The 14,725-nt window shown below is 37.5% G+C and overlaps 1 protein-coding gene across 1 annotated transcript; it reads left to right on the top strand.

The window, feature by feature from the left end:
- The first annotated feature begins 1,643 nt into the window (after positions 1–1,643).
- Positions 1,644–10,799, top strand: LOC130438510 (GTPase IMAP family member 7-like). Its single transcript, XM_056770451.1, has 4 exons — positions 1,644–1,935; positions 8,312–8,433; positions 9,768–9,834; positions 9,935–10,799. Exons 1-4 carry the CDS (start codon positions 1,644–1,646, stop codon positions 10,774–10,776), a joined length of 1,323 nt encoding a protein of 440 aa, XP_056626429.1. The 3' UTR covers positions 10,777–10,799.
- Positions 10,800–14,725: the final 3,926 nt, after the last annotated feature.

Here is a 14,725-nt window from a genome sequence, read left to right as displayed (position 1 = left end):
AAAAGGAAGTGACAAAATAAATAAAAACCGACCTCTAAATTCCACATCATACAGGGGAAAACCACTAACAGCACTTAGTATGTGCATAGGAGCAAATCATGATTTAATTAAACATATTTTCTTTACATCACCATGGTTATTTGGCTGGTAGACCATATTTCTTTTTTCCTTTTTGGTTTTAGGTCTACATAAATGTTAGTACAATTTTCTAAGCAAGTAATATTATTTATTATTTAACTAGTACATTTACTTCAATTTACTAAAGTAAGTAAATATACTCCGTTGCCGAATTATAAGAACAATGTTATAACTAGTATTCAAATAAAGGACTTTTATTTTGACGGGTTGCTGCGAAGGGGTGTTTGATGGAAGCTTCCACGTTTTGAAACGTGGACACTGAAAGCTCCACAGGTGCAACCATGCCACTCTCTCACTCTTAAACATGCAAAACAAGCAGATTGCAAATACATCACGGAAATCATTAACCTTAGATATCACATATACTTCATTCGGACATCATTCAGAGATGGAAAATGACAGGCAGCAGCCTCTAATTAGCCATTTAACACCCGAATAAAAAGAGATAAAACAACGCAGGATCAACAGAATTGTTTGTCATGAAGCTTATCGATACTCTGGTATTGATCCAATTATGTACCGGTCGAAAAAGGCATGCCTAGGTATGCACCAAATGTTTGTCAACCAAAATTATTCGGCCAAAAATTGGACCAAAAAAACCCCTCTGAAAACACAAACTTTTACAACTTTTATGATGACTGAAATCGCGAAATGGCCTTCAACAATTACTAAACACACTGCAGAATTTTACGCTTTCTAATACGTGCACAAATTGCATGTATTCTGTCAGTGCTGCATGTTAACCCATTAACCTGCATTCTGTAGATTTAGTATACATGCATTAATTCATGTTGTTTGTTCTTGCATGGTGATTTAAAATTGTAGGCCATGAATGTCAAATAATTAATAACTGAGAAACATCTATAATAGAGAAACACACTGTACGCTAAATTAGGAATCTGTGGAGTATAAAGTGTAATAAGTCACAGCATGATACACACTACTCTTGAGTCCTTTTAGAAGGGCTACATTTTACTCATACTTTAAGTGATGTTTAGGACAGGTACTTTTACTCTAATCACAATACATTTTTGGAAAGTAATGGTACTTATACTTAAGTATGATTTTTCAGTACTCTTTCCACCACTGGTTTCCAGATGTGGTCTCCTCCATTGTGGTTCCTGTACAGTCGACTTGGAGGTCCAGTTTGAGAAGGGACTCAACGCAAGCACAAAGAAGGGAAACTGCAGAAGGCCGAATGCTGAAACGCTTGTCTCCGCTGACTCTTCCTCATATGGGATGGGCGCAGTTCTTCTCCAGCGGCACACAGACAGAGAGTGAAACCTGTGGCCTATGCCTCGAGAGCCCTCAGCAGCACTGAGCAGCGTTACGCCCAGATCGAGAAAGAGGCGCTGGCATCAACATGGGCCTGTGAGAGGTTTGCAGAGTTTCTTATTGGAAAGAGTTTTCACATTGAAACCGACCACAAACCCCTGATTCCTCTACTAGGCTCTAAGAGCTTAGATGAACTTCCTCCACGCATACAGCATCTGCGCATGTGACTAATGCGTTTTGCCTACACCATATCGCATGTGGCTGGCAAAGACATTGCAACTGCGGATGTGCTGTCCCGAGCTCCCGTCAGTCACACTCCAGAAGGATTGCAGGAGGAGGAAATCAACCTCTATGTTGATTCTGTGGTAGCGAATCTCCCGGCTACAGAAAAGAGGTTAAGAGACATTCAGAGACACCAGGACGACGACCCCAGACTCAAGCGCTTGAAGAAATTCTGTGTCGAGGGATGGCCAGATAAATTCTCAATTAACAGAGTGTTCCAGCCATACCTGCAATTTTCAGGTGAGCTCACAATCCAAGATGGTCTACTGTTGTATGGCAGGAGGATAATGACATGGACAACCTGAAAAGGACAGAACACAGGTACAGAAAAAAACTGCAACAGCATTATGACCAAAGACATAGAGCACGTGACATGCCGGGCCTTCAACCGGGTGATCATGTGTGGGTCAAAGATACAGAGGAAAGAGGAACGGGGATGTCTACTGCCGGTACACCGAGGTCATACATCATGGAGAAGCCCGGGGGCACCCTGCGAAGGAACAGATACCATCTTTCACCAACCCCCGTGGCTCCTGACACACCTGCTAACTCAACTGAGCCAGCACCAGAGAGCACAGTTCCTGACGACACACACACTCCTGTCACACCGGGAGCACAGTGTGTAGCTAGTCAGCGGTCTCCTGTGTGTGAAAGACGTTTCCCACTCCGAATAAGGAATTCCCCATCTTACTTAAAAGACTTTGTTCGTTCTTAGGAATGGCACCTGCATTATGGGGGAGAGCAGGAAGTAGAGGATTGTTGCCAATTTATATTGTTGATAATTTATGTTGTTGATAAAGTTGTTACAGAAGCACATGTTCATAGTTCTTCATGCCGAATAGTATGAAAAAAAAGAAATTGAGAACCTTGTGTAGGTTGTGGTTGAGGGGTGGGAATGATTTAATAAAGCACGGGTTCAAAGAGTGTGCAGATGTGGTCCTTGTGTTGAGCCTCCTATAAAGGTTATGGTGTACTTATATAACACACAACAGAAGGGACAGGAAATTACATCATCCTGTTTGGCGGTGGGCGGTAAATGTGCTGTGGCAGGACCAAGGTAACCATTTAGTCTAGCCCATGCTAACGGCCTCCCTGGTCTTAGAAGTTCATTGATATTGTCCAAACGGGGAAGGGGAGGCAATAATGGTTGCCCATTTGAAATAGGCGTAGGCCATCCACTGGGTTTTAAGGATGACGAAGATGAATAAATTGAACTGGTGAAAAACTGCTTTCCAGGCATGGCTCTTTCCTGTGCTACAGTCCATTGGTTCTGTGTGGCACAATCCATCCTTCTTTTTAACCTTGTTCTCCTCTTCCTCATCTACATGCTCTAGTCCAATTCCATTTTGTTCTTTATGAGTAAAATAGACTGTAAAACAAGATATATGATCCAGATATGTGTTCATTGCTCACAACAGTGTTGAAGATTAGATTTGTTTCTGTGTTAGCAACCTCTGTATTCTTTTCCATACTTAAGGTGATTAAATGTGGGAAAAGAAACAACTTAAATATGGCCAATATTCACTGTATCTCTAGTTGTTTACTCAATGAGAAAGAAGTCCCAGAGAGAATTTGTTTATCTTATTTTAAGTAGAAAATCCAATCAAAAATCAAAAGCAAATTATAAGCAAATAGTGCACAAGTAAACAGAAAGTGAAAGTGTTTATCAATTTTTTATTTTCATTTTTACACAGGGTGGCAGACGCAGATTTGTTTATCTGTGGGTAGACTGACTCTTCCTTTGTGGGGGATATCATTAATTTAGGTTGTGATTTATTACAGTTTGCTATTTCTGTTTGTTTTAAAATATAACAATATTACACAATAATAAAACATTTTTTTTAGAAATCAATCACTGTAGTGTTTCTATACCAAACAGGTATCCTATATAAATAATCAAACTAAAATACTAAAAGTTTATAATTACTAGTGTCTTTCTTAGACCAAATGAAGGCAATTGTTAATGATGAATTTCATAGGAAGCGAGTAAAACATCATATGAAATTAAAAGAGATTTTTTTTATTATACTTCACTTGCAAGCCATATATTTATATTTAAAACATATATTTAACTTTTTCTTGGAAAATGACAACTCGTTGCAGTAGACAACACCCTTTTCCATTGGCAGGTGTCGTATATATAGCCTTTTGAAGCTGTGATGAAACTGAAATTTGGCCTCCCGTTGATATTTAGGGTAGGAAAATTACAAATTGACTTCATGGAACATGATCTTTATTTAATATCCTGATTATTTTTGGAAAAAAATAAAAATCTATAATTTTGACCCATACAATGTATTTTTTTCTTTTACTAAAAAAAGCCCGTGGTACTTAAGACTGGTTTTGTATTCCAGGGACACATATGTCATGCACACTACCATGCTAAACACTCGAAGCATGCGCGTTCTGATGTAGAGCCTGCGTGGTCAGAAAGTGTATGCGTCGAGCGATGCTAACATTGGATGCACTGTCATCTGGCTTTATTGTTTGCTTGCGTTGCAATCTGAGGAGTCAGAAAGCTTCCAAAATTATTAATTTGCGTTTTTGGGAAAATTGGAGGTCATACAGATGTTAAATTACTTAAGGGTGAGTAATTTATTTGCAGAATTTTACTTTTTGCCCAGAGGAACCCTTTAAGAGCACAGTTTTGGATTTAAAGCGGCCACTAGAGTTGTATTATGGATTTGCATTGAATCTCTTAGTCCAAACACAACGGTGGCCACCACAGTACAAAAAGATGTAGAAAGAGTGATGTCTTGTTTATCACATCAAATAAAAGGTCTGTGGATTTTCTTTATAAACAGAAGGATAAAAGTCAGCCAGGTCGCATGCAAAACTGTAGAGCACGATCCGTACAGATCACGTATCATCCGCAGTCTGTTTCACAACTATACCGCAGGGGAGAGGAAGAGGAAACGCACGTTGTAGAGTTGTTTATCTGTTAAGGGCTGCTGTACAAAACATGCAGCTATTTCAATGTATGTAGTGCCGCGCCGTGTACGTTATTTATTGAACAAAAAGCTTATTCTAAGGTATTACAAACATAACGGTTCATTATGTAAGGTCTTTTTGTGCACCTGTGAAGAAATAGTTTTTTAGATTATTTTGCATTTCTGTCAATAGATCCTACTAAAAACCCTACTTTGTTCCATTAATCTAAAAATATGGAGGACATGTCCCCCGCGTATTCTACACCCATTATGAATGCTGGGCTCGGACAATTCAGCAGCACAAATATATGTGGATTCATGGATAGTGCAGTTTCCTAATGAATGTTGTGATTTGCACAAATTGCACAAATCATTGTTTCATTGTGTCTATACTGTGAAGATTAAAACTGTTGAACAATACATGGCGAACATAAATGCTTGTAAACAAAACATGTTAGACTCGCTATCATGGGTTGGTTGGTTGTCTTACCAGTTAAAGTGGTAGGTTAACCAAAAAATGTAAAAGTAATATGTAATGTAATCTATGTAATGTAATCCTTAACAATAAAATAGTAACTGTACTCTGATTACGCGTATTTTAAAGTGTAACAAATTCAAGCACTTGATTTTTGGAATCTGGTTACTAGTCTAATCAGTTACTACCCAGCTCTGTCAGTTTGTTATAGAAAGCATGGATCTAAAACATTTCATCCAGATATTTTATCAGTGTTTTAACATTAAAACAAAAGTTCACAGCTCATCATTGCAAATGGTGAAGAATTACACAAATAACATCCAACAGGCAGATGAGGGCGATATTGAGCAAGAATTGAGCGGGTCACGGAAGTCTATCCGTGTTCATCGCCATCCCGCCGCACCCAGCCGGCTATCTATCCGGATTCCAATACGGTCCAGCCGCCAGAGAGCGCAGCCCAGGAGGAGCATCAGGTTGCTGCCCCTTAAGGAGGGGCTTCTTTCATGATTTTGCCGCATCATGTCATGTTTATCTTGGCCTACTGGCGGGATCATGACAGAAAAACAAGTTTTATGTGGAGAGACTATTTTGGGACTACTGGCTCTACATACTCTCTCTCCGATCTTGTCATATTTCCTGCCCTCTTGTTTCCTCGTTAGTGTTCATTATTAGATCATGCCCCGCACCTTTCCCCTCTTGATTATGATCCCCTATTATGCCCTTGTGTTTTCTGTCCTGTGCTGGTTCATTGCCATTCGTTGCTTGTGGTGAGTTCCTATCTTGTCAGTGTAGTCTAGTCTTTTGTAGTCATGTTATCTTTAGTCTTGTTATGTTTAGTTAGTCCGTGTTCCTTTTACCTGCCATGTTATACCCCATGGGCATAAATCTCATTCAACAGGAGGGGGGAACAATACATATAAAACTTCTCAAGATCAATTTTTGAAGGGGACACAAATAATACAGTCAAAATTGTACTTACTATGACACTAAGCGACAATATGCATTAGGTTTATAGGTTTATCATACAGACTTGCAGTCATATTATAACTGAACTGTCACATACTGTAATACAAGTAAACAATAAAGCTTTTTTCCATTTTAATTTATTTGTCTTTGTTGTGAAGACAGGAAACAAATATAAAAACACTACCCATGATAGTACATGTTGACAATGAGTCACTTTTTAAACACTTAAACACTATTAAAATGTTATCCTGATTTATAAGGCAACATCGTCTGACAAAGTCACCGTACATCGACATTAATGAGTGATTATTTTCCCCTGCAGTGCACAGCCTCCGCCAACAAACTTTGTTCATGTTCGTGTACCCAAACAAACAGTCAGTAACAGATGCTTAAATTCTGTGTTGTACTCGTTGATGAATCGCTCGAGGTTCAGTAAACTGAATGTTTAGGTTATCCGTCGCGCACATACAAAATAGATGCTGAGAAAACAACCTTCTCCCACTGAATGAAAGCTATGCACCTTTTGTGGAAGCTAAATATAGTGCCAATGCCAACGTCACTAAATTGTAACCGGTATGTACACGGCTGTGTGTGACATGGGACCTGAATGGCGGGATCGGTGGCTAATTGTGGCCGTTAATATTCACATCATGCCAGGTCGCCTAAAATAAAACAATGCATGGGAAAAGGTTTCGGCTTGTTAGTTACAGTGTGTGATGTCCTCTGTAACAAGCTAACGTTAACTAGCTTATGTTTACTAGCTTAGTTAAGTAACGTTTTAATCACTAACATTGCAGATTCATGGAAAATAAATCGATAATTAGCATTTTTTTCAACAACTAATTTATTAATGAATCAGCATCAACTGCATTAAAGAGAATCACTGTAAGTCAAATAGCCTTCTTACTAGAGTTCAACAACCACTGATGAACTGAGCCGCATACCTGACTTAAATGTGTTGCTCAAAGCACAGGTGAGATGAACGAAGGGGAGCAGGCAGTGGGCCAAAAAAAATTTAAAGGCAGGGGAACCCAACAGTTTTTAAACTTTATACACATTTTTTGCGTTTATATTTTCTTCTAATTAAACAATTACTTTAGGTAAACATAAAAATATTTATGACAATAGCGAATGCGAGTTTAATTGAACGAGGGGGTGACAACCTTCGGATAGAGGGGAACATGTCCCCCCCAGGATTTACCTCCATGTTATACCCTTGTTTGTTATAATACTCCCTCGTGGGTTTTTGTTTTGTTTTATAATTAAAAGTATGTGTTAACCCCTTACCCGTGGTATGCGTTTGAGTCCTCTATCCTTGCACCTCACCTAAATCCTGACAAAAAACTATGTCTTTTACCGAAAGAAAGTAGACTCTGTGGGCGGTGACAGGTCATTTGCTCTGCCACGTATCGCTGCATTATCTGCTGTGAATACTCATTCAAATCCAGGGTAAGAACAAGTCAGGCAGGCAAGTTAGCAATGATTCATTGTATTATCAGAGGAATGGTTAAATTCATGTTAAAAGCTCTCTAAATTATATAAAAGGAAAACAAAATGCCGCAGATGCCAAGACATCCACAGGTTATGAGCACTGTATTGAAAGGTGAGTTGTAACTTTTATATATAATAAAAAGTGTACAATATGATTCATGTTTACATGAGAAATTATTGCTAAAATAAAATAAGAAGCATTTTTCTGCTGCAGTGGTGAAAGTAATCTTAAACAATGTAGTTTGAAAGACAAAGACAAATGGAAGGAAAGGAGAGAGAAACACATACAACATTAATACTAGGTATAGAGTAGACACAAAATAGTTAAAATAGTCAAAAGTAAATGGAGCAGGTGTGAAGCGGTAGTGCATTAGAACTGTAAATGTAAATGTAGAAGCAACATATTACTTAGCAGTCAGAATTTAAATTCTATTTAATGGACATTTAAATTACTTTTGACCTAAAATAATTATCTAGTTGTGTCAAAGCGAATTAGAGGGGAACAATTCAAATTTGTGCTACCTCTCATACAAAACATATGACTCCAACATCCGCTACAAGCTTTTTGTCGCTTACCGCATGTCTTCCACCGAAAAATAAACTGGTCATTTGTTTCTGCCACATCCCGTGTGAAAGGGCCATAATGCTTTTTTAATACTATTTATCGGGTAGTCATAAATGTATTGTAATTTTTGTTTGAACTCATATCATTATTTTACTCAGAGCAAGAGCTTTAACCTCCTTTTCTCAACAGATATGAAGGTCAATGAAAATTATCCTAATACAACATCTTCAAGGACAGCTTGGGTTCAATCTTTTTACTTTGCACTTCAAGTGCTTGGTATAATTGGTGGTGTTGCTGCAATAGTATTGCAGGTGTGTATTCCGTAGTTATATACAGCATAACCTGGACTAAGAAATTGTCAATATTGCCAGAAAAAGTGTGCTTTTGACATCTCCCAGTGTGCCAGATGAACAGAGGTTGAAAAGCCAGGTTAAATCCAGAAAAACAATGAAAGCCAGACAAACAAATCCAAAACAGAAAGCAAACACTGGTAAATAGAGTTAAATGGCACATATCCAGACTGTCAGTCAGGGAGACTTTGTAAAAAAGGCCAGAAGGGCAAACTAGTCCACATACAGTATTATATGTTCTTAAAGATTAGAATTAGTATGCCCCAAATGATAAAATATGGAAATTAGTGTCTATTAATTACTACAGATGGTGTACTATTAACAGTGAAATTTGCACATTTTAATGTTTGATTTTGCCCAGAACTCATTACAGAAGGGAGAGGTTTACACTGAATAAATAAATCATTTTTTTTTAATTTTACACTGAATTTAAAAATAAATATGTTAACATTTCATATGAAAAAGTGAACGAATGAAAAAAATGGAAACGCAAAGAGCTGTATTTTCAGATGTGTGATTGCTTACATTTACAAAGTGTGTCTTTTCTGCTAAGTCATGATGTAAGGAATACCATTTCCCGGTCCAACCCACCGGGATGTTGGAACTAAATTATGCAGGACACGCTCCTCCAGAAGCCAATTTGAATGGCACTGATTTACATAAACCACTTCAGTGGTTAGCTCTTTCTCGGTAACACTATATGTCTGCACATTGACAAAAATGAATCTTTTACTTCATAAAAAGGGGCACAAAATTAAGACTCTTAATCACAGCATCAAAGATATTTGTTTATTTATATTTATTTTTCATTTATTTAAAAGGGGAAAAATAGCTGGTAATTTTTTTTGCTGGGATTTGGAGCAAAACAGAGTTTTGCATTGCGGGCCAACCTGCACAGGTCTCCTAATATTTTGTGCTTATTTTGACTTCCTGTCGCTCTGGCTCTCTTATTGCATATTGCAGTGTAAACAACAGACTTGTTCATTTAATTAAAAAAAAAATATTACAATTTTAACTAAATTTAGTTCCCATTCACTAGTCTATGCATTACAATTGCAAAAAGTATCCATTATGTCACAAATGTAAAGTGCAGACAAAGGTTCCTGGCCCTGGGTCTGTTTATACAAACAGTAATGAAAGTTTATACAACCCAGAACTCGGTATTCATGCAGGCGTACGGCAGGAGGAAAAGAGAACACTGTTATGATATTTTATCCTGTCTTTATGAAGACATTTAAATCGTAAAAAAAGTACTATAAGAAATGTTGAAATGTTTCTTTTTTCATCACCTCCAGATTTTAAAGCAACAAAATCATTCAGATCTTCATTTAGTTCAGGATTCCAATCATGTTAGTGAAGCAGGTATTTTTAAAGGAATATAAAGATATTACATGCATGATTCTTGGTTAGAATTACAAAGTATGCAATATTTTTACATTCCTTTTATTATGCTTCTCATTAGTGCAGCATCCAGGTGAAGGGCTCCGGATTCTTTTGGTTGGAAAAACCGGGGTGGGGAAAAGCGCAACAGGCAACACTATCCTGCGAAAGAAGTTGTTTAAATCTGAGATATCATCTGCTTCTGTGACTGCACAGTGTGAAAAATTTCATGCAATAGTAAATAGGAGAAAAATATCGGTCATTGACTCTCCGGGTTTGTTTGACACCAGCTTGAGTGCAGATGAGGTGATTGACAGAATCAAACTCTGTATTCCTCTCTCTGCTCCTGGTCCACATGTGTTCTTAGTTGTGATTCAGTTGGGCAGATTCACAGATGAAGAGGCGGACACAGTTAAAATCATCCAAGCAATATTTGGTAAAGAGGCCTCCACATACACCATGGCCCTCTTCACTCATGGAGATCTACTGGAAGGCGAAAACATTCACACGTTTGTGCGTAAAAATGCAAAACTGGTCAGTTTCATCAAAACCTGCAGTGGACGATACCATGTGTTTAACAACAAAGACAAGAATCCAGATCAGGTCGTTCAGTTGTTGGACCAGATTGATAAATTGGTTACTGGAAACGGTGGGCAGCATTACACCAGTGAGATGTTGGAGATGGCAGAGAAAGAAATTGAGGAAGAAAAACAACGTATTCTGAAAGAGACAGAGGAGCAGAGACTCAAGGAGATAGAAGAAATGAGGGGAAAAGTTAGAGCTGAGGAATTTGAAAAAAATAAAAAAATAATGAATGACCGCCATGTAGAGGAAGCAAGAGAGAAAGCTGAGAGAAGCGTAAACATTATAATAGAAGTTGTAAAATTTTTGGGTGGAGTTCTAAAATCTTTTTTTGGGTTTTAAAAGAGACCATTTTAATGAACTACAGGCAGAGGGGAAGTACAGACATACACTGTGCACACGTAGGTTTGTATTACTTTGATTAGACACATTAGTTTAGAATGAGTGCCACCCCGTGAATGTTTTGTCTTTGGACACAGGGGTAACTGCAGGGGGGAGAACAGGGCATACCGAAAGGTAGGGGAGTGGGCTATATTCAATTGGAGACGAAAGCCGCCTGTTCAACATCATCTTAAACGCGATTGGCCTACATCTAAAGCCACTTTTTCACTGTGTTTTTTTATATATAAGATTTTAAATATGAAATGATAATCTGCAGATGGTTTATAAAGAGTGTCTAGTGCCTATTTTAAAATTGGCCTCTACGTGAATCTAATGTGTGAGTTCTCAATGATCACCGGAATGTTAGCGCCGCCAAGAACAGCTTGATGGCAAAAAATAAACCTCAAATTGGCCCTTGCCTCTAATATCACTTAAGTGCTAATAGGGTAATTAGCATAGTTTTGGTTACATTTCATAAAGGGCAATCGTCGGTCTGATGAATCTTCGAGACTAATCATTTTGACTGAGGTCAGTTAAGTGACGTTCACACTGCCACCAAAATCAGATTTTTTTGCTCATATGCTACCAAGATCTGTTTACTGCTTTACAGTGTGAACAGGACAAACCAGATGGAATCCGATATCTGATCCGATTTATCTGATCTGAGCCACTTCCGTATGTGGTCCTAAATCAGATACAGGTCTGATGTTTCACATTGCGACCTCAGTCTGAACGGTCAAATCGGAATTCATGCGAGTTTTGCGTCATTGTAGATCGATTTGCTTCATAATTCTGCGCTAATTTAAAGCATCAGATTATAAACATAAATCCTTGCACTGTCCTACCGCACGTGAGCCGCACGATGCGATGCAACAAATTACTATAGAATCCGTTATAATAAGATTTTTTTTCACTGGACACTAAGCGATGCAACGTGTAAATACTTTACATAGTATATGTAAAGACTGAAATACTCATAAAACATACCTTCTGCTGCTTCTAGACGAGTAAGAGCAATTTACTTAGGCCTACCTTCTGTAATTTATTAACACAGACTTGTCTTATACATTTTCGTTTCGTTTTTAAGGGCTTATGATCACAAATTCACAATTTTAAACCTTTGCTTTACTCAACTTATTGCGATCTCTTCCTGTTTAAAAGAAATTACGTATGTGAGTGATTAACGCTGATTGGTCGACTAAGTTGGGAAGAAAGAGCACCTTTGACCAATGAAAAATCTTTCGAACCGCCCCCTACCTTTAGACACGCCCATTTCTCCAACCTGGAGAGACCCCTATTGGGCTTTCTGTTTCTTTATGAGTTCAGGTTAGAGGGCATAATCACTAGTTAGTTTTCCTGTTTTCCTGTTTTGTTGATTTATTTGATTTGACACCCCTCTCGTCCTGATTTTCCCTTGGTCTTGTGTATTTCATTATATATATTTATTGTAAATAGACACGAGTTTCTTCTTATTGACGTTCTTCTTTATAAACATTTTGTTATATTTATTTTCTTTATTAAATTATTATATTCATTATACATTACTACTCGCACCTTTGTGTTTAATAAATTGTTAAAACTTTATTTTCGGTTGTAGCGTTTCTGTTCACCAAAGCACACACACACGCCCACGGAATTCATTAAATTTTAATGTTGCCACCTCAAAACCCTTAGATTCCATCTGGGGTCGTAACAGGTGCTAGAGAGAGCACACTAACAAGAGAAGCTTAAACCTTCAGGGACAAATATTTTCCAAGAGAAATATTAATATATTATTAATATTAATATTATTATTACACTCTTTATATTAAAATAATTTAACAGTGTTTTTAGGTTGTTTGTAAATAGTATGCTAGCTTTACTGCTTTCCAGTTCTGAAAATATTAGGAAAGTTTGGCTTTATTTATTAAATATTTTTAATGTTAAATTGGTTGCAAATCTTACACAGCAAATGCAACAACATTGTTTCAAAACATCTTTCATATTTTCTTTTCCTAGAAACTTTAACCTTTATTGATCATGACAGCAGAGGTTAAAAGTAAAGTTGCCGTACAAAGGGGTGAATAGCATCAAACCTGTCTCTTTAAAAATAGGCACAATAGTGCCCATTGTGCTGCAAATTTCTTGACATTTATACAAAATTTTCTTAATTCTCACAATATGTGTGCTGTCTTCAAATTAGTTTAAATAAAAAAGGACACTAGTTTACATTCAGTCTTTTTAATTTGACATTTTCATAAATAACATGAATCTTTGACATTTATGTATTAAAGCTGTTGCTCCTCAGTAGTGATAAGTGCTTTATGTTTAAAGAGAAATATATCGTCTTTAGGAAAAAAAACTTTACCCAATAATGTGACAAGTGGACTTTACAAATGCTTCCATGTCCAATCTGTTATAACATCACTTCAATACTGACACAAAGGAGGCAAGATATGCTTATCTATTATCTATATTTTTTAATTGAATGATATAATGTATTGTAACAGTACTCTCTGCAATGAATACTCTTACACAAAACAGGTTCAGGTAAAAGTTTGCCAGAGTTTATTGGTGGCATTCACACAAATACTACACATGAAAACGGTCTCCAAATTACCTCAGCAGAGATGAGATTTCACAATGCATCCACTGCACAGCAAATCAAGTTAAAGAAACCAAAAGAAATACATGCAACCACAGCATGACAATCGCATAAAAACCCCTGGTGAGATACTCTGTACATACAAATAATTAAGGTCTCATCTCTGCCTACAGCCCTTTACCTTCCGTCCTCGCGGCAGCCATGCAGTGGGAAAGGCTCGACATAACACAAACAAACAAACAAACCAAAAAATAACTCTAGTCACACCTGGGCCTCCTCTCTAGGCCGAGACACCCTCCCATGTCAGGACGACTAGAGAAAGCGTCCACACACAAAAAGAAACCAAAAGACCATCGACTCTACCTATGCGACTCCACCGAGCAAGGACACCAACAAGGCACTTGAGTATTACTGTTTTGCACTTATACTATTGCACCTTATTTATTCTCTTTTCTTTATTTGTCTTGTACATCCCTTCATTTTTCACTATGTGTTTTCAAATCCACACGGTCGTTACAACTCGTAAATCACCGGTAACACGCAGAAGGCCACGCATAGCTAATGATAACAATCTGCGCACACACACTTTCGACATCCAAAACTACCTCCATTACCTTTGCCTATTGGAACCTTCTCGTACATATTAGAACCAACAGCCTATTCACTATGATAAACAGACGGATTACCTTTCCAATATTCCCTTCTGGGTGTTTCACAGGACACGCACTATAAACATACACCTCTCCCAACACTTTCCTACCGGGCACCTTTATTCTTCTAGCCACACACCTTTCGGCACCTCCCTCGGCCGTACCCGCTTCATGTGTAGGCCTGCCCTGTAGATTTTGTCGATATAAATATCTTATTCTAAAGTATTACAAACATAACGGTTCATTACGTAAGGTCTTTTTATACACCTCTGAAGAAATAGTTTTGTAGATTATTTTGCATTTCTGTCAATAGATCCTCCTAAAAACCCTGTATTGTTCCTTTAATCTGAAAATGAGGGGGACATGTTCAATTGGACAATTCAGCAGCACAAATATATTTGGATTTATGACTAATGAAGTTCCTAATGAATGTTGTGATTTGCACTATTCGCGCAAATCATAGTTTTGTTATTTCTAGACTGTGAAGATTTACACCGTTCTTGAACAATGCGTAACAAACATAAATGCTTTAAACAAAAACATGTTAGATCCGCTATCATGGGTTGCTTGGTTGTCTAACTCTTAAAGTGGTAGTCTTACCCCAAAAAATATATGTAATGTAATCTATGTAATGTAATCCGTAACAATAAAATAGTAACTGTACTCTGATTACGAG

The sequence above is a fragment of the Triplophysa dalaica genome, chromosome 2, assembly GCF_015846415.1.
Source record: "Triplophysa dalaica isolate WHDGS20190420 chromosome 2, ASM1584641v1, whole genome shotgun sequence".
Lineage (NCBI taxonomy): Eukaryota > Metazoa > Chordata > Actinopteri > Cypriniformes > Nemacheilidae > Triplophysa > Triplophysa dalaica.
Note: the sequence above shows the minus strand (reverse complement) of the source record. Positions and strands in the feature narration are given on the sequence as shown.

Bases quoted from the DNA above. Each gene is read 5' to 3' on its own strand.
- LOC130438510 (XM_056770451.1), top strand. From the start codon at position 1,644: ATGCGTTTTGCCTACACCATATCGCATGTGGCTGGCAAAGACATTGCA. The intron at 8,434-9,767 runs GTGTGTATTCCG...CATCACCTCCAG, and splicing joins TTGCTGCAATAGTATTGCAG to ATTTTAAAGCAACAAAATCA. The intron at 9,835-9,934 runs GTATTTTTAAAG...GCTTCTCATTAG, and splicing joins CAATCATGTTAGTGAAGCAG to TGCAGCATCCAGGTGAAGGG.